Consider the following 21,367-nt stretch of genomic DNA (forward strand, 5'->3'; position numbering starts at 1 on the left):
GCCCCTCCTGTGGTCAAAGGCGCTTGGACAGTCTCCCCTCGCCTGCCAGGCGACTTCACGGTAGTGGAGTAGGGGACGGATGAATATCCGTATCTCTAGCAGGCTGGATGCTTGCCCTTGCCGGCTCCTTCCGTGAGGCTGCGTGGCAGTGCCCAGCGTTTCATGCAGGGTTACCGCTACGCTCGATTCCATCAAGGCGCTGCTGCACTCTTCTGGTGGGTGTGGTCAGAATGGTGATGGTTCCATTCAAGATATGTGCGCTCGCGTGCCAAAACACTACCAAACTCTCGGGGAGATTATTGCAAACGCCTTTATTGCCACAGCGTGCTTGAATAACAAAGAGGCTCAGGAAAATGTCAATCAAAACCCAGTTCGCCGTTTTGTTCCTGACGCGTTTTGAAGGCTCCCACCTTCTTCTTCAGAGGAAAGGCGAACACATCACGGGAGTGCAGGTTCCAGCCCTCCATATAGCAATGGCACGCCCCTAGATGGGCAGTCCCAATGTCCCAGTGCCTGTTGGGACTGGAAGTCCTGTATTTTCAAGGCGCCCCTCCTGTGGTCAAAGGCGCTTGGACAGTCTCCCCTCACCTGCCAGGCGACGTCACGGTAGGGGAGTAGGGGACGGATGAATATCCGTATCTCTAGCAGGCTGGATGCTTGCCCTTGCCGGCTCCTTCCGTGAGGCTGCGTGGCGGTGCTCAGCGTTTCATGCAGGGTTACTGCTACGCTCGATTCCATCAAGGCGCTGCTGCACTCTTCTGGCGGGTGTGGTCAGAATGGTGATGGTTCCATTCAGGATATGTGCGCTCGCGTGCCAAAACACTACCAAACTCTCGGGGAGATTATTGCAAACGCCTTTATTGCCACAGCGTGCTTGAATAACAAAGAGGCTCAGGAAAATGTCAATTAAAACCTAGTTTGCCGTTTTGTTCCTGACGCGTTTCGAAGGCTCCCGCCTTCTTCTTCAGAGGAAAGGCGAACATATATATATATATATATATGAAGCAATGGCGGTTAGAGCTGGAGCGCTCTGCAGCGGGTGCGTGCGGTGGACCAACCACAGGACCGGTAATCTTTTTTCGCAAAATCAAGCGCCGCACTCAGGAATTGTAGATAACTCATTTATTAGACAAACTCCACAATCAGTCTGTCACACCGACGCGTTTCGGGCACACGCCCTTTTCCCGTGAAAGTAAAAATATGTTTATTGGTAAACCTGATTCAAATAAAAAAAATGATTTGTGCACATTTATTTGGATTGGCATGGCAGCCGGGGTTGGACATCCATTGAGGGTGGACACAGGGCTTTGCTTAATATCAAGTCCTGTGTCCCAGCCCCTCTGTGAATGGTCAAAAGGTGTGCACTGCTGGGGTGGGAGATATGAGGTCGATGGGGTGCTAGGCCTAACTGGAGACCAGGGCCTGCCCTTGCCCCGCTGCACAAGGCCAGAGGTCATGTTCTGTGGGCGTTGGATGCCCATGGCTCTTTGGCTCATCCCGCTGTCCTAACTTTCATTCATGCTCAATGACTTTTAAAACCTAAGGCATCATTACGATACCAGTCAGACAGCAGCTGAAGAGGGACCGCCTGACAAGGAGTTGGTGGTCCTGCTACTCTCATTACATTGAGACAGCCTTTACAGCTGTTGCAAAGTGTATACTTTTTATTGTGGCTTGTGCTGCGGGCTGCAACACAAGCCACAATAGAAAATATGCACCTTAAAAACATCCCTGTAACGAGGTGCAGGGATATGTAGGGGATCACCAGAGGTGCCCCCAGGCCCAATAGCAGAGGGCCCGGGGCAAAGGGGGGCCCACTAGGAGCCCCCTAAATCACTTTCTGCCAGCCTTTTTATGGCGGGAGACCACCATGAAAGAACAGGCGGAAAGGGACATTGTAATCCCCACACCGGTGCCTGAGAAGGCACGGCCCCTACTGTAGGGATTACTGACCCTCCAATGGTCTGGCAGGCTCCTCAAGCCCATCAGAAAGCATCTGACTGTCCCCTCCCCTGCTGCCTCCGACCCCACGCATTGTAATGCGTTGGTCGTACCGCAGCAGCAGATGGTGGTCAGACCACCTCCATGACCCTTCCAATCTTTACTTTTTGCTATAAAAGTTGGTTTCAAGAAGAACTATATTTAGTTTTTTGTACTTTTAATTTTTTTGGGTTAAACAACAAAATACTACAACAACAGTGGAATTGCAACATGGATACAAAATATATATACATTTGCATTTGTGTGGTGTAACAGGGCTTCATTTCTTTGTGCTCTTGCACTCTGTTCTCCTATGAAGATCACCGTCATGCAGCCAAGGCAGTGCAAGCCAATAAGGGTGAAGCATGGGTCACCTTCAACCTTCGTCTGCTGCAGGATCTCCTTTTGCGGTGTGTTGCCAGAATGGAAGGTTTGCTGTAATGAGTTGGCAGATGTAAATGTAACCTCTTCTTTTTGGTTAAATTAAATTGCCTTTAATCCCAAACATTAACATGCTTGTCCATCAGTGATGTTCCAATGATTATTTCCCATATTTTCCTGGGCTGAGTTGTTTATCAAGTAACATGTGACATATTTTGAAGATAACTTTTTGTCTCCAGCATGGGTGGTAGAGAATTGCCACATGATAGACTTGGGTGGACACCTGATCTCTTTGGTCTAATCTAACTGGTATCCTGTGCAGCGTCCTCTGGATTTGGCCTGTGCTGGTCATTCTGCCCAGAAGAAATAGTTAAAGTTGGCAATCCCTAAAGCAGAGGGAGATAACCAGCTGGTGGTCTCTGCTGTGGCACTCCCATAGCAAGTGTGTAGTGATTTGTAATATATGTACAAGAACTATTTGACAGTGGAATATAGCAGTCACAGAAACTTAATGAAATCTTCCTTATTGTCTACAGGGATTCACAAATCCTCCACATTTCCCCCAGAGAATGTCCACGAGTTATAGTATCTCTTACTGGCACCCAGTGGTGTAGCTAAGGGGGGGCGGTCCGCCCCAGGCGGCACTATTTTGGGGTGGCCAGCAGTAGCTGCATGGCACTGGTGGCCTGCTGAGCAGCCAGTATAGTACACCACACGTGTTACTGTAAAGTGCAAGCGCACCTGCTTGCAAGCAAATGCTGCACCACCTAACTTAGTGGTGGTAGGGCTCCGCACCGAACGACGTACTGTGCATATGGGTCCCAGGGCCATCAATCTTTGTAGAGAGCATAAAGCGCTACCAATGACGGCCCTGGGGTTCATTTTTGGCCAGCCCCGCGCTGCAGCATGAATACAGTGTTGCGCACACCACCACGTGCGCTCTCTTGAAGAGGAGGAGTCTTGTGCTGGACAATGCACGGAACATCAGTATCATTGGCAGCACGTTAAGACACTTCTACATGGGGGAATGAGAATCCACCATTTAAGCTGGCAGAAGCTCGCTGGCGGCTGGCCTTGGTTGTGACATTTTGCAAGAGCTGCTCTAGAACTGACACCAGCATGTCCGCGCTGTGTAGAACAGTCTGCCCCTGGCCCAGGCCCCCTTTCCACAGACCGCTCTCCTAGAAAACAAAGCAGAAACCGCGATTTCAAAGTCTGGTGAGGTCGAAGAGCACTAACGAAGCTAAAGCTCCAGTGGAAGGCATACAGCTTACTGCAGAGGAAGCAGTGGCACAGCAGGAAGAAAACGCCACCTTGGAAGAGGTCCATGAACAAGGTTAATCTATTATATAGCTTAGAATTGAAATGCTAAAAACAATCTGTGGTATTTGTTTCACATCTTTTTATGGAACCATTGCCTGAATTAATTAGAGGCATTGAACTTATTTTGCCAATATGCTATACATATAGGGAAGGCATAAACTTCCAATATTTTAATTTCTAAGAGGATAGTGCCATACTGAGAGCTCCATGAGTTTTGAACATGGCAGTTTTGAGCTTTTCGCCAAACGTTAAGAAGTTAGGAATTGATCTTACTTTTTCCTAGCTTTAGTTCCAGAGTTTAGGAGAGAAAAATGAGAAAGGCTGAATAATGGTTTTCAATTTTTTGAAGCATTGATTTCCAAGTTCAGCCTCTATCTACACTGTCCCTCAAAGGTAGGTCGTATTTTTCTTTTAGGTAACCTGGCCGGCCTGAGTGAAAAATGTGTGTAACAAGTGTGATTTTGAAGTTTATTCGTGTTACAATAGTGTAAGTTACTACTAAAAAAAAACAGTAGCGGCCATATGCATCAAAGTCCAGTTATGCGATTCCTTATTTGCGATTTTTAGGGAATCGCAAATAAGGAATCGCAAAATGGGATGCATGATTGAAATCGCATAATATTAGCGATTCGGTAAAAATTGCAATTTTTACCAAATCGCAAATATTATGCGAATTCTAATTTGCGATTTCGCAATTCCCATTGATTCCTATGGGCCAAAAGGCCCAAAGGAATCAATGGGAAGGCATTGACATTTTGCGAATTTCAATTAGCGATTCGCAAACTGTTAATGCATTCCATGGGTGCAGGGGGGGGGGGTCTAACATGACAGTGTTTTAAAATGCAATTTTGAGCATTTTAATACACTTTCGCAAATTACCACGAGGTTCACCCTCGTGGTAATTTGCACCCCCTAATTGCGAATTCGCAATTTTAAAAGTAATCATGCATTGCTTTTCAGGAATCGCAAATTTGCGATTCCTTAAAAGCAATCGCATTTTTGGAATTCGCTAAAAATAGAGATTTTTCCAAAAATGTTTGATGCATCCCAAAAACCTATTTAGGAATCGCAAACGGCCGAATTTACTGATTCGCACAGTTTGCACTTCCTAAATAGGTTGATGCATGTGGCCGCAGGAATTGCAGCACAGTGGCGTAGCTAAGGGTGCTCCCACCTTGCAAAGGTATAAGAGTATGTACTAGCCACCCCATATTGTCAAAGTGAATGATGGGCAGCTTGTTCAACTTCCAACGCTTTGCCAAACAGGAGGTTGGAGGGAATTTTCTCCTCATTCTTAGTCAGGGGTGAGAGGCAGTGACAATGAAGAGGATTGGGTATCTGGAACACTTTGCTGTCTACCATATGCTCTAGGCCTCAGAAGTGAGGAAGATCACAGCTCACCTACTTCTCAGTTCACAGTCTGAGCACTAGGAAAGCTGAGAACAGCCCATAGCTCTTTCAACACGCATATTACGAATGTGAACTGAGCACTCAATGAGCTATGAACTGTTCACAGTTTTCTTTGTGCACAGTCTAAAACTGTGAGCTGAGAATTGGGAGAGCAAATAGCTGCTGATAGCTCTCTGAGAGCTCAGTTCAAATTTGATTTTATGCTATGGTTTAATAATACAAGCATGTACACTTTGGATTCTTGGCACTATAGAACGACATCATTGGAAAAAACTGTGTAATAAAAACAAGGAAAATCATAGAGAATTATAGATCAAAAAGACAAAATACAGATTACATACACGAGGCTTAAGGTTAAGGTTTTTTATGCACAATAGAGGAAGGTCATTCTATAGCCAATGCAAATTAAAAGGCCCTCTCCCAAAAGGAAGCTATTTTATTCATGAGGAGATTCAGCAAATGTGTATTTGTAGTGTGCAAAGTATAGGGCTGTATTATTAAAGAGTATCCCTGATACAAAGAGGAGAGAGAGTAGATAGAACGGTGTATAATCATTAGGGTCTTTTATGCCTCACAAGAAGTCAGTAGAGGATCTCAAATTTAGTGTAATTTTTCCAGGAGTCTGAAAACGACACCTGGACAAGTTCAGCATATTTCTGTGTGGCCCAACTTCTTTGCAGGGTGGACGGCGTTCACCCTGTGAAAATGGTGGGTGGACGCACACAGCAAACTCTGCTCCGACCTTTGATTTCAGCTGCAGTGGAGTAGAGAGTGGTGTCGTAACTTAAACCATGGCAATCCACCCCGCTGCTTGCCGTCCTTTTTTCCAAGCCCGCCCGCTACTGGCCATGGGCGGCAATCTGAGAGATAGCCCTGGATACCAGAAGCTCTAGCTACGCCTCTGCTGGCACCAAAAATGGCTTAATATTTGGACATTTTGCGAGAATGTGGCAGCACCGTAGAATTGTGCCTATGAGAGTTTCAAGGATCTGCAAATCCAAAGACATAAAAAAGGGAGGTATCTGATTGGTTAAACCAGACTGAAAAGGCCACCAGCCTGTGGAAACAATGATGCCACTGAAAAAGGAGAAATGACCCTTCTGACTGGTTAAACAATGCACTCTATATGCAAAATAACCCCATAATAAACCCATAGCCTCAAGTGAGAAGGAACGTATCTAGTGATGGACACAATTTTGCCTTGGTCTTTTCAAAGAGACAGCCATACAAATTGATTTCTTCAGTGTCATAGCATCTGACCCCTTGGAGCAAGCCAGGCAGCATCCATGGCACAGGAAGGGTAATCTCCTGCTCAGCAGGACGATGATTTTGTGATGGTGCTTTCCATATCAAGGGCTCTTGCTGCTCATAAAATAAGAAAGTGAGAATTTTGGTGTGGAAGTTTTCCACACACCCAACTTGCTATAAGAAGGGTAATGCCTGTAGAGTCACATGCATTCTTTGACCATGAGCTACAGTGTAGGCTTCCAGTCGTTTACTTGTACCGGACAAGTGAATGAGAGATAACATTGGGATTGCATCCAAAGAAGTAATCCTCGATGGCTATGCATGGATAGTGGAGGGATGAGGAGGAATAATAAGAGGCCCTGCCACAATATGTGCAATAACAAGTCCAAGAGGACAATGATTGGCGCCCCCAGTTTTTTCCATGCTCCGTAACTAGTGTGATAAAATCATCTGTTTGGAAGAGATGAAAAAAAATGAATCTCCTTGGCAGTAAAGGTCCGTATAAAAAATGTCAGAAAGATTTTAACCAAAGTTTAATAAAAAATAAAGAAATAATTTTTTTAAACTTCAAAAGTAAAAAGCATATAAAAGCACCAAAACTTTAAAAAAATAAGAATATTTGTGGATTGTGTGCATGAACTAGCTGTAGGCTAGGTCCTGCAACGAAAAGAGCTGCACAAGGCTGAAGATGTTATGCCGCAGCTAGTTACCCACCTATGTTCCTTGGGTAGTAGGCCTTGCTACCTCCATAGCTCTATAACCCACCTCTCTGTGCAGAACTTAATTCAGAGCATGGCCAGGCTTGGACATCCGAGGTCAGTGAAGTGTGGGACCGGGACAGAAGCCAGACCCTCTGGCTCACCACCACTTTGTATGGCTCAAGGGCATGCACAGCGAGTGTCAAATATCTTTAAAGTTTTGGCACAGTGCCTGGCTAATGGCCATTTGGGATTAGGGTCTGAGTAGACCACCTCCATTAACAGGGAAATGGCCATAAAGGAACAGGGTACTGTGTTATGCAATTGGTCAGACTCTGCAGTCAATACCTACTTTATATAGCTACAGTTTGTGTGTAGGGCCTGCAGTATGTTCCTTAGTATGCACAGTGATGATTCACAGTAGAGTTTGAGGTCTACCACTCGGTCCTCTTCCAAGATGCATTACAAATTAGTCCAATTCACACTCTCAGTCCAATTTTTATTGCACTAGGTGAAAATACACAACATTTGATACACCTACACACAGTTCTCATGAGACGTTCTTAGCAGGTTAAAGCAAGAGGCTACAATCTTATGCGTGCTAGGATCTCAGGACCTTCCACAATTCAAACGTCTTTCTGTGTCCTTCAAACTGAAATGATCTGTATCTAGATGAGGTACAGCAGCAAGTCTGTGCCCGGTAGGCGTCTTCTGAATTAGCTATTCTTTAAAATATACCATGATTATCACAAAGAAAACAAAACATTTCTTCACACGGGAAAGAAAGAAAACAAACCATCATATTCATAAGTTAGAACTCCAGCTTCAGCTAGAAATGAAATGTTCATATGTCACAAAGAAATTTGGCAAAAAACAAGGAGCCTTTTAAAAATGCAAGCCTATGTTAGCTCTGGTAAATTTAAACTTAATTAAACATACATTTTCTGCTACAAAATGAATTACTAATGAGGTCACGCCCTCATGTCTGTGAAATCTTCAGCCCAGAAAAGCTTGGTTTAGCATATCAGGTTCCTGCACATGTAGCACGTGTGAAGTCCCTGGCTGTCTGACCCTGATATGGCAAGTGTCTTACAGGCTGACATCTGCTCAGCCTCACAGAAGCTATTCATGCTTTGCAAAACTCAGAAATGGCGGAGCCCCGGCGTCCATAATGGTGGGCCCCTCACTAACCACCCTTATAAACACACTGTATTCACTAACAGATGCAAGACCAGAACTCTGCCCCCTGAGGTCAAAGGTTCACACCACATGACCCAATTTATCTTGATTCTTTATGGTTGTCACCTTGCGTGCTAATTCTGCATTTTCTCTTCTTGCAGATGCCATCCCAGCATCAACTACAGGTAAGAGTTACACATAATTCACTGCTGGGTGGCATGCATGTTCCACCTTGAGCACTTACGGATTCTTCTTTTCTTTTCTTTCTCAGCTAAATCCAATGTTTCTGGAAGCACGTCTGCCCCAGGTAAGACATTTGGTGTTAGCATTAGAGTTTCCATTATAGAAATGTACTTGAAAGATGTCAATGTTTTGGTTTGTTTCAACCAAGTGAAACCAAAGGGCGAGGTCTGTGATTTCAATTGTGAGTTCAGAGCAGCAAAACCTGCATTAATATCTTCACGAACAAAAACATAATTCCCACCTTTTTCCCTTTTTTGGATTCTGTAGCTCGAGAATATGAGGGAAATCAGGTGTGCGATGATCTGTAAATTCTTTTTTAGATCTGTTAGTAGTATAAAGGTGACCAGTAACCTCCCAATTCTTGAGTATCATACTCCACTGCCAGCCAAATGAAAGTGACGTCTGTAAAATAAATTACCGGAAGCAGATCTTCTCTGGTGTTTAAAATTTTACTTAATGCATGCCGTGGTGCCAAAGGCCTCATCTGAAATGAGCATAGGCCTTAATTAATTGTATTTGTTAAAGAAAAAAGCATGCTCATGTTCCAACTCACTACATCACTGGAAGTCCATTAATTTTGGGAAAAAGACACAGGTCAAGCCATTGGGCCTCCCATTCCAATCAGTTGTCGAGTAAGGGTACCTTTATCAGGTCCATAATTTTTAAAACTACAGGCTGCCTGTGTGATTCCAACACATCCCTTAGATTGGAGCTTTAACTTCAATTTACTTTAAGCATGAAATAATCATGGTACATAATTCTCTAGTCTTTAAAATGTAAAGCGTTTGAAGATGCTCATGATGGATTCTGCTGAAGGCTCTGTCTGTATGCAGTATAAACATAAACTCTAGCCAGAGCATGAGTGTGTTTCCAAAAGATAAGGCTTACATTGCATGAAAAAGATGATCATTAATATCCTGCCAGAATGTGGCGACACTTTAGTCCAGGGCATGCCAGGGCACAGATTCCCAATCAATCTGCATTACATACATAATCCATATATTTGTAGTAAACACCAGCGAAGTAAACTTTCAACAACCACCGATCACAATGTGAATTATGTTGGAAAATGCTCGACAGCCGGGGCTGGTAGTCGGAGTATCTGCCAGGCGGTGACATGGGGAGGAGGAGGGGCAGGGTGGGGGGTAGCAATCTATGGAATATGGAGCTTTACAGGTAAGTAAACATATAAATAAATAAAACGAATTTCGATGCGCCTGCTGCATTCCATTTGGTGATGCAGTGCACACAACAAAATGTGTTTTATTTATTTATATGTTTACTTACCTGTAAAGCTACATAATCCATACATTACTACCAGCCTCCCACCCTGCCCCTCCCACACCCCACATCACCGCCCGGCAGGTACACCCACTACTGGCCACGGCTGATGCTCGACTCCTTAGTGTCAGGCCTCAGAATCTAATTGATGTCCACACTTAACTGTTTTGAACTCTGATAGATGCCTGATTGAGTGATGGAGAAGGAAGACATTAGCAATTAGTTGTTGCCTGTAAATTCTTAAGATCAAAGGGTAGAACCCGACCTGGCTATCATATCAAGATGAAGGGATAAACAACAGGAGTAGTTTAAATGTTTTGCATACACTCTTTTGGCAAAAGTATCTCTTTTTTTAAAGAGCCAAGGATCTGTAAGGGTTGAGCATGTTGGACGTGGCACTCTCTACAGGGTCACCTCAAAACCTTTTGCCTTCACTCCTCCTGTTTTTCTGAATTCGTTTTTGTTGGCATTAGGACTTTACCACTGCTAAGCAGTGCAAAAGTGCTTGTACTCTCTCCCTAAAATATGACAAAGTTGGCATAAACCTGTTGGCCCCATTTAATTTACTTGTTATAAGTTCCTACCATATGGTACTACATATACCAAGGGCCTGCAAATCAAATAGGGGTGGGCGGAACAAGCAAAATTCATCATGGATACAGACATATTCCGCAAGATTCGCAGAATTCTGCAAGTGGGTAAAAAATATGCAACAAGTACTGCTCGTGCTGCAATTTAGCACCAGTAGTGCAGCAAATCCTGAAAGTCAGCGCAAAATGCACCATGCGATACGTAAGAGCGCACAGTCATTCAAGTTGATTTTGCTGCCGCTTGAGTACAAAATCTACTTGAGTGAGAGCAAATCTACTCGAACAGCAGTTCTATGACCGCAACCGCCCACAAACATCGGTGACCATCCGCACTGGAAAATCATACTAAGGGACAACCAATCTTGATCGCGCTCACCAGCTCACATACTCCGGAGTTTCACAGGAGAATACTCGAGCCACACGGAATTTGGCTAGAACTCCATGTTTGAGTAACATGGAGTGGGCAATATTCTGAGGGCAGAATGGGGCATTCCACCCACCCCTACAATTAAATACTCCTATTGGCCCTGTAGCACTCATTGAGCCACCCACTACAGTGGCCATTTAAAACATGTCTCAGGACTGTCTTTGCTGCCTGAAGGGGAGTTTTAAACTTTTCAACCAGGCAAAATAAACTTTTTGCCAAGCCAAAACCCTGCTTTGTAATACATATAAGTCACCCTAAGGTTTGCTCTAAATGGCCCATAGGGCAGTGTGCAATGCATAGAAAAAGTATGGCATGTGTTTTTTGTTTATTTTTACATGTTCTGGTAGTGCAACACTCCTAACTGTGTTTTTCACTACTGTAAGCGCTGCCTGAAGGGTAGTTTTAAACTGGCAAAATAAACTCTTGCCAAGCTTAAACCGTGAAACATTGAGTTTCCCTATTACATTTAATAAGTGTTCACCTTTGATTGGGAATAGGTAAATATGTCACATTTGGACTCAAATTAATTGTAATTTGGAATCTTCTTTAATGGTAAAGTCAGATTTGAAGTCACTTTTGTGAATAAGCTACTTTTAGAAAATTGACTTTTTTGTCCTAACCATTTGGTACCCCCTGGCAGGGTACTGGGTCATATGGCTATGAATACATTATCTTTTAGGGTTTGTGTATTTTCTCATTACAGTTAGATAAAAGTTGGTAGGATGGGCCATCATGCCAGGATTGCTGGAGCGTAGCTGTTCTATGCCTGACATACACTTCAAAAGGCTGCCTCCAACACACACATTTCACAGTTTAGTGTTATCTTTCTTTGAAACCTGCAGGAAAATGCACATAGTAGTTACAACTGGATTTAATGACCATTTATATCGGTACTCAGGACTAGAGCCAAAGGACCACATTTTGTGTTCTAATTGGTTAGAACCTTCAACAAAGTAAAATCGTAATTTTTCAGACTACAACACCAACTATTGTTGTGAACTCAAATTTAAAATAAATCTAATTTTAATTGTAATGTGCATTGTCCCGCAGGTTTCAAAGAAAGCTGGTCCTAAACTGTGAAATCTAAGGGGTATTTTATTTCTAAGCATTGTCCTAAGGATGGTCTTGACTATTAACTATATAAGAGACCGAAAGGTCAACGTCTGTCCACTATTTGCTTCTTTGAAACCAGTTCAAAGTTGTCACCATATAACTAATTTCTTCATCAACAGATTCTGTCCCTTCCTAACTGCCTTCTTGTAAGAGTGAATCAACAGTACAGTTTGCCCTATCTACGGAATTGATGGGAGACTTTTGGGTCTTTGATCTGTTGGATGCTGGAATTTGTGTAACCCATTATTTTTGTTTGTGTTTTTGGTTTGACCTTACGAAAAAATGTTAGGTTTTTTGTATGCACTTGAGTGTTGAATTATTTTCTTTATCCCTTTGATGTTCAGTACAAAGAGATATTTTTATGTAAACATATATTGTGGACATAGTCTATTTATATTTCATGAGTCAGGGTTTGAATATTCACCTTGTCGACTTCTTTATTATTTGACATTTAGAAAGTTGGCATTTCCTTGTTGTAACCATTTGGTGCCCGCAGCCCATATCCTTTGTCACATGACTAGGCATAATTGGCAGTTGGCCTTTGTGTATTCCTCCCAGACAGTATTATATACAGGGACTGGGTGTTGGCAGGATAGGTCATCCTGACATAATGGAAGGGGGTGGAGCTGTCACTTACCACACTTGCACTTTAAAGGAGCTGCCTCAGCAAACACACACAAATATGCCTCGTTATCCCACAGTCTTTTTCCCTGCAGGGAATTACAACGCGGTTGTTACAACGACCGCGTTGTAATTCCACATACCATTACCCCGCAAGTTGTAACAACGACTTGGAGAGGGGGGTGTGCTGGTTGATGGAATAGTCTAATTTACTATTCCAACTCCAGTCTGTGCGGATATTAGGGAAGGTGTTGGATTTTAAATCCAACACCTTCTCCCCACCTCCTCAAGTCGTGGTTTTGACTTGCGGAGTAATGGTATGCAAAATTATAACGCAGTCGTTGTAACGACAGCGTTATAATTCCCTACGGGGAAAAAGTTTTGTGGTAAAAGTTGTTTTACCAACACACACACAAAGAACTTCACTCAAGCCTTATGTAACTCCAGATATTTTGGGGCCAGGGCAGGGATGAAGGAAATTCCAGACCCAGATGTGAGAGAAAGTCTAGAAGTTTCTCCAACTTCATAGCTGGCACCAGTTATTGGACCCTCAGACCAAATTTTCAGTACACTAATTGACAATGTGGATACTACAGAAGAAGGATTGTCCTGCTGCTATAAGACTGCTCTGCTGCTGGAGGCTTTCCCTGCTGTCTGAGAAGGAAGACTGGGCCTGCTCTCTTTATCCCTGGCTACTTGAAGTGACTATAAACAACAAACTTTAAGGAGGGCCCAAGGGGATTTGAGATTACCTACCCTCAAGTGTTCTATCCCCAATCTACACGTGCTAAGAACAAAAAGGGGACACTAGTGGTCAAATGGTATGTGGCTGGGAGAGAAACATAAGTGGCATAAGCTGTGTCTTATGTGCATGGAGCCACAGCGTACAGAGAACCCATCAGCCCACCCAATGGCGGAGCATCATCATCTGGGATTTTTTTGTAAATGAAAACTGGTATCTAATCCAGGTGTCCCACTAGTTGTTATCGTGAGACATCCAAGGAAGGATCCGCCAGTGATGTAAAACAACCAAAGATTGAGATGCGGTGGTGCTGAAAAATGAATTGCAGTGTTAGAGAAGGTGAAAAAAGTGAAAACTAAAATTGAATATTATGACTGACTGACCTCCTGTTCATAGCCATAGTGACATAAAAAACCTCCAGTGGCCTCCCTGCAACTGCCCAGCTGACGTGCTGCGCTGGACCTGCCTTGACTTGCAACTGGACCTGCCTGAGGCTTGCAGACCTGTGCTGGATTGAGTTACTGATCAACAAGAGGAGCCTCCCAGGTCCTGGACCCTGCCATCAGTTGAACAGGAGAAATCCTGAAGTTTTGGGCTCTTTGGGACAGCGAACTGGCCCATTTTTGGCAAGATCTTGCCGCCCATGCTGACCGCCAACACATAGTTCTGGTGACCTAGACTGATTGCACGACAGCGACTGCCAGCGAAGACTGGCAACGCGAGATCTGCACTTCGTGCTACAGCATTGACAGTCCATGATGAACAGCAATAGTAAACTCCAGCAACTCCAGCAATGACCTGACAGGGTCTTTGCACTGCAGCAAAGATCATCCCCACACTCTCACTGCTCTTCACGGCCTCCTGCACTACAAACTGGACTTTGCGCTGGACTTTGAGAAGGTAATGTTTTTGACATCACTTACCTGGTCCGTGTATCCAGCCTGCGCTCCATTGCAGTCAGGTTGATCTTGTGACTTTTCTCCAGTGTGGCATGACCAGATTACCACAAGTCACGCTTTGCTCTTTTAGATCCTAGGGTGGGCGACCTCGAATCTGGCATACTGGGTTTGAATCTCGGCAATGACGCTGAACATCCTGTGATTCTGGGCAAATCACTTAATCTCCCCGTGCCTAACAAAAAAACCTAAAAAATAACGCAACTGGTGCTATGTAAAGCGCTCTGATACCCGATACCTTCGGGTCAAGTTTGCACTATATAAAACTCCTTTAAAAAAATAAAAAAACTTTGAAATGACATGTCTTTAGTTCTATTGATTGGATTTTTGTTGTTTTGATGTTGAATAATGTATTCAATTGTATTCTAGTTTTGTAAATTGATATGGGATCTTTCTTGTGTGTGTTTTCACTTTGTTACTTTAAAACATTGCCTCTAAATTAATCCTGACTGCTTTTGTTTCACCCCCTCAACCAACAACTCTGTTTCTCACACTAATGCAACATATGAAGGCATGGATCAGTGCACTATTCTATCTATTTCATTCTTCTGCCTACAAGCAGTTTTAATGTGCTTGATTCGCACACTGCTAGGAACATTGCTCATCAAACTAAATTATTCCTACATATGCCATCCCTTATCTACCCATGTGGTAGCAGGCCACACAAGTGGCTATCAGAATGCTTTGCAAATTTCAAGTGACAATAGCAAGAGCAACAACATTTAAGTTCCCCAAAGCTCCCAAATGTAGTACTTGTCCATGTTGACAAAATGATTTGAAAACTCAAGCCTACAATCTGCTCTCTCTACTGACGACAGAGGTTAAAGTCCTGGTTTTATCACACCTTGATTGAGGCGATGCTATTTTGACTGTACTCCTCAGCTGTTTCCTGGCATCTCCCAAGTAATTTAAAACAGCATTACACCTTTTGCCAGAAAGCCAGACCGCATAACGCTTATTCTGAGAAACGTCTACAGATTTCTTCTCAAGATCACAATATGCGTCAGAATTGCATATGTCACACATACAATGCTTCATGTCAGTTTTCCCACATGCTCGACAGACATACTCCACTCTACCAGCAGTGGCGTAATGCAAACTGATGCTACCCCTCACTCTTCCCATAGAATGCGAGAAGGCCCCATAGTCTCCCCTATCTCACAGCTGGACCCCATTTGAAGATTTTGGGACCTCTGAGGGACTGCCCACACCTCGGTACACCTTGTGGCCCGCGTTACCCCCCTCGGTATAGAGGTCCAAGAAACGCTTCAGGCAGGTCCTGCCTCTTGCTGGAAATTCGTGTGACCAATAAATCAAAAAGTCACAAGCAACCAGTATTTAGCAAAGTTCAATGAAGCTAGAATCTCCTCAAAGAAGAACTCAGACTCTTTCAGAATGTTCTATCTGACTGAAAGGCCCTAAAAACTCACCTGCTTAAACGCCATCTTAAGGTTGAAGGATAACGCTCCGCTGTCCTGACGTTTACGCTAAGCATGGGCGAATTTTGCGAATCTCGCGTTCGCGAATTTTGTGGATTTGCGAACTCGCAATCCGCAAAATCCGCAAATTCTCGCGAATTTGCAGATTTTTTTTTTTGTGTTTGCGCGGGTTTTTGCCAGTTCGCGAGGGTTTTGTACAATTTCGCAAATTGCGAACTTACCTGTCGGGTCGCAAGTTTCGCGAACTTGTTGTTTCTACGTGTCCAGCCTGTTTGGGACACTCTTCTTCATCACTGCCACTCTCTGTCACCACTGCCACTCTCTGACTACTCATGCCACCCTCTGGCCCACCCATGCCACCCTCTGTTTCATCACAGCACCCTCTGGTTGTCGAGTCAGTGTACATTATTGTGGCAACGCAAGCACACCTTCCCTGCCTCAAGTGACCTGAATTAATTTGGGGCTGATTAATGTGTCACAGAATATTTTTTTAGCTGGCACCTGCTTCCTTAGTGCTTCCTGATTAGTGATCTTTTGCACTTGCTAAGTGCTTTCATTGTTGCAAAATTAGTTACAACACCTGCCCTGCCCCAACTGACAATAATTAATTAGGGGCTGATTAATGGATTTGAACCTCCAGCCTGGCTCCTGCTTGTCTCCCTTAGCTGTAATTCAGGACCTTTGTGGCATATGTGTAACTATTCTGAGGTTCAGAGCAGGGTCACATAATAGTTTCAACTGGCAACTGAACTCTGGAGGGGCCCCTCAGGAAGCACTACAGGAAATGGCTACTAATGATGAGCCTGAACTTTTGAACCTGGTAAGTAGTTTCAGTTTTGCTAAAATCGTATTTCTGCAATTTTGCACTTATTCGCGGGGCGCGAAGTTGTACTGGGAAGCCGCGAACTCACGCGAACAGTGCGAGCAAAATCCGCTGCTCGCGGATTTGCGGATTTTGCGGGAGATTCGCGAATCTCGCGGATTGCGAATTTACCGAAAATCCGCAAAATCCGCGAGCGAAACGGATTTTCCGCCCATGCTTAGTTTACGCAAATGTGTTATATTACTTTGGCTCGTGTAAAACCCATGTGGTTTTGTCCACTGTATACATTTCACAATATGAACATAAAAGTACTCTAAGGTGGTGACAGGCCACGGGGGTGTTGTATGCACTTCTTAGCATCATTAGGACGTACATTTTAAAACAAGTTTTTCCACCGATGTTTGGGGGATATAAAACATGCATCAGGGTCCTTAGTTTAGCTCTGTGCGACAGTACATAGCCTTTGATTTTGGAAGTTAACCAGGCTAGAGAAATCATGTCACAGCTAAGGAACATTTTATTTCCTGTGCTTCAAAAGGGAAGATTGGTTGGTAACATTGTCTGGTTTTCTAGAACTGGTGGGTTCACCTGCCTTTTACTTAGTGTTAATTGGGAATTGGTATATATGTATATTACAAAGTTCAGGGAACCCGTGGGATGCAATATTATAAACGTGCTTTTCTCCTGTTACTGACTAAGAGCTGCTTTTGCTGGATAACAATTTCGTCAACAGGATAATTAAGGTGAAAGGTCTGTGTTTTTAAGGCTCTGCAGCATTTTGTAGCTTTAGCAACAAGTTTTCTTTACAACCAATTGGATTCAAAAAGAGTGGTTGTGGTTAAGTACAATATTACTTTCGTTTAAGATCTCTTTAGATGTGAAGACATAACCTTTAATTATAATCTTTAGTTTCTCTTTGGTATCTTTGTTTTCTAGAGGTGATTTTGGACAGTCAACATGATCACCTACTGGTTCCCTGTGCTTTTTTCTCCAGTGCGTTTCCCCATCCGACTCCAGAATGGTGGCAGCAGATGCGCGGGCCGCGTTGAGCTCTACTACAATTCCTCCTGGGGGACAGTGTGTGATGACTTATGGGACCTAAGCGATGCAGAGGTTGTGTGCAGAGAGCTCGGCTGTGGCTGGGCAGTTTCCGCTCCTGGCTTTGCCTACTTTGGTCAGGGCAATGGAAGCATTCTCCTAGACGATGTCAGCTGCACGGGCTCAGAGCCATCCCTGTCGGAGTGCGGCCACTTAGGGTGGATGCGACACAACTGTGTACACCTGGAGGACGCTGGAGTCACCTGCTCAGGTAAGGTATTCATTTCTTGGAGCTAAATGTGTTGCTTCTCTGATGTCAGTGCTCAGGGTAAATTGTTTCTCACCATAGTCATGTTGTCTGCATTCTGTTTTCCATTTGCAGTTGGCATTAGCAGCTGTCTTTTCCTGTGCAAGCATGAACGGTCTAAGGGAACTGTGCGATATTTAAATGAATAAAAAGTAGAGATCTTAGTAGATCGATTTCGCTTTATCAGTTGGCCTAGACAGTCTCATGTTTCTTATGCTCTCAAATACATATAGTACACACACACACATGTATATATATATATATATATATATATATATATATATATATATATATATATATATATATATATATATATATATATAAACCTAAAAAAGCATAAGTTCCAGGCACGTTATAGTTACAAATTAGCATTTAAAAAACCTTTGAATTTCACTGAAAAAAACATAGGTCTTAGGAAGAGTTGTAGTTAGTTGGACATTTCACTCGTACAAAACCATATAAATTCCCCCGTTATAGTATATATATATATATATATGTATTGAAAGCATATACATGTGACCTTTTGATTTAAAATATTTAAACCAATGTCTTGTTAGAACCCTGTCATGTGATCAAGCGCTCGTGGAAGCGCGAAACGCGTCATGACGATTTTGAACACCGTGGAATAAAATATCCTTGCACTTACTTTTGGGTCCGTGTTTGCTGTTCGATTTTTGTGCAGCGCCTACATTGGATTTCCCTGGAAAATATATATATATATATATATATATATATATATATATATATATATATATATATATTCATTCCAAAAGACGAAGCCCCTGCATCCAGGGACAAACAAAATTCGAACAGGCATTTAGTAGTATTTAAAGTTTCTTTTAATTGCAGAAGGTTAAAGAATGACCGGTTTGAGCCCCATCCCCTATAATGTGAAGAGTATAATATGCTATCTATTACCATTGTTTAGTGTGGGAAAAGGTTATGACAGGAGATGTGAAGCCTTGAGTGGGTCATGTTGCCCCTCCACTCCCTCGATAATTGTAATAAATGACATCTTTTTCTCTGCACAACTGCATATATGCTATTCTATTTTTTCCATGCACAGTAGTGATTGACAAAGGCATATAAACATCTCCATAGGAAAAGAGTTTAATTTGTGCAGCAAAAAAACAATCATCATATTTAAGCTTTGCATGTTTGGCCTCTAGTTTTTTGCCCCGTCAGCTGATTCTAGAAGGGAATACTTGGCCACTAAAAGATAGTTTTCCATGCGCCCTATTAGTAAAAGGGTAAAAGTATGTCTATTAGTAAACCTGTTCCAAATACAAAAAATGATTTGTGCACATTTATTTGGATTTTTTACACAAAAAAGGGGTTTGCCCATAGAATCTGCTCACACCTGGGCGATAGAAACCACAGAGCCACACAGAAGTGGTGCGGCTGACGCTTTCCGGAACACCAACTAAGCGCACGTTGCTGCGCCGAGAGAGCCCTTCTTGGTCGTCCAGCTTTGCAGCCAATTGTTTGTTTGCCTGTTCCAGCTGAGCCACCTGCAGCTGCAGGGTTGTGGTATCCGCAGAGAGGGCTTTTGTAGTGGTCTCCACCTCCGTCATCCTGGAGCCCATCTTCGAGAAGTCCGCCCTCAGCAGTGTCACTTCACTAGAGATGGAGCCTATAGACGTCTGCATCTGTAGCAGGGTGGCCATCATGTCCTGGAGCGTGACTTCTTTTGGGAGCCCTGACTTCTGTCCAGTCATAGCAGGATCCGTAGCTTGTAGCCCAGCTTGCTGGTCCATCGTTAAAGCATACTTGTCAATGCGGTTGCTTTGTACCGATTTGGATCCCCTGGTACTCATGTCACTGCCTAGAGGTGAGCCCAGCGCCAATGCCGTCGCAAATGGGCCCTTAAGTGTGGGTCCAGGCCAGGAAGTCCGGGGCAAGAGCTCAGCAGCTTTGTCTCTTCGCCGCAGGGTACCTGGAGCTATGGTCTGCGTTTATGCTTCACTTTACTGCGTCTCCCCACCATTCAGATGTCTCTTGTTCCAAATTATCAGCGTTATCCACTCCATTTCCTGGGTCTGGTCTATGGCGCCTGTTCATGGCCCTTATTCCTGGTCTCTATCCTGGCCCGTGTGTGCTTCCCTCGCATGGCGCCCGTTGCGCTCCTTCACTCCCACGATCTTCTGCCCCAACACTGCATTATACGTCCTTTCTACTTATGCGGCTGCTTCCTCTTCTGCTTTAACTGCAGTAATCCGCGGTCTCACCGGGGTCCACTTTACATTGAGCACCGGGGACTGCGGGGCCTGGTATTGCCTTGCAGCGTCTCTCTGCAGCGGGGATTCACTTCGTCCTCCGAAACATGCAGCACTTACTGTAGGGGAGCGCCTCAAACACCGGCGCCTTCCTCTGTATTGGCCAGATCAGGGGATCAAGGGACCAAGTACACCTACGAAGTCGGGCCACACTGCATGATCGTGCGTGCGGCCCCGACGTCCACTGTGGTTTCCGACATCACTCTCGGGTGTTGGGCCGTGACTCCGCCCCTTAGCGTCGCTCGCAATCTGCAGCTCACTGCGACTCACCGGGCAAATTTTCAGGCACCGGAGGCCACGCTGCGGCTATGCCCACGCTTCGTTGACGCAGGCCGAGGATATTTGACAGGATTAGCGGGGCAAAGTGGTCGGGTCCCGGAGCTCCTCTAGGCTGCGGCCATTTTCTTCGGTCGCTAGCCAAACCCCCCCCATAACAACTGAATTATCACACAGACGGAAACCTCAATTATTCCATCGGTAAAGATCACTTCTTGGAGCAGCCAATTCGTTTTAATTACAGTAGCACTCACACTGGTTTTCTAGATCAGATGTATACCACCCTACATCTATTTTTACTTTTAACAAATACGTATATCTATCTTTAGAAGCATCTCAACCAGAAACATTGATATCAAAACCACAAATACAAACAAAAATGATAATGAAAAAAACTCAAATGAATACATATTGGCTTTGCAAATTGAATCCTTACTGCCCTAATATTTGCATAGCTGCAGGTGACTTCCTATTGCACAAACCACGACAATTCGCAGCATGTATAGCAAGATAGCCCTCACGAGTACACTAGCTAAGGGAAACCAAAAGGCTCCACTCTATTTAAATTAAAAGCTAGTGTAAGCAATTCTTCTTTATAAATCCAAGACACAATGGTATGGGCTTCTTTTCAATGAAAAGTCAGCGCGTTTCAGCCCATTTCGTCTGGGCCTCATCCGGACTAGTTACTTAAGGAAACCTCGCCAAGACCACTATTTTACTCTAGGAGTGAGTAACTCTGGGCTGCACCGCTCCTCATGAGTAGACCGGCAACCTGTGCACTGCCAGGCGGCCGAGTTCTAAATTTCTTTCTTTGCCTATGCGGTCTGTCGATTCCGCAATCAAGTCTTCTTGGTCTACAGCTGTAAATATAGCAAATGTTCTTGTTTCCTTGGCGTCTTTAGTAGACTTGTGGAGAATAACCAGTTACTCAGAATCCATCCCTTCAATTCATTCGCTATATTTACGGCTTATGCTTGTTAGGATCTCAGGACCTTCCACAATGCAAACTTCTTTCT

At 43.9% G+C, this 21,367-nt stretch overlaps 1 protein-coding gene across 1 annotated transcript in view; it reads left to right on the top strand.

The window, feature by feature from the left end:
* LOC147712229 (scavenger receptor cysteine-rich domain-containing protein DMBT1-like) overlaps positions 1–21,367 on the top strand; it is a 1,653,398-nt gene that overhangs the window by 1,144,372 nt on the left and 487,659 nt on the right. The window contains exons 10-12 of the mRNA XM_086919604.1: positions 8,381–8,404; positions 8,491–8,643; positions 17,449–17,763. Coding sequence (XP_086775730.1) covers positions 8,381–8,404; positions 8,491–8,643; positions 17,449–17,763 — 492 coding nt within the window. The remainder of the gene's footprint in view (positions 1–8,380; positions 8,405–8,490; positions 8,644–17,448; positions 17,764–21,367) is intronic.

The sequence above is a fragment of the Lissotriton vulgaris genome, chromosome 5, assembly GCF_964263255.1.
Source record: "Lissotriton vulgaris chromosome 5, aLisVul1.2, whole genome shotgun sequence".
NCBI lineage: Eukaryota > Metazoa > Chordata > Amphibia > Caudata > Salamandridae > Lissotriton > Lissotriton vulgaris.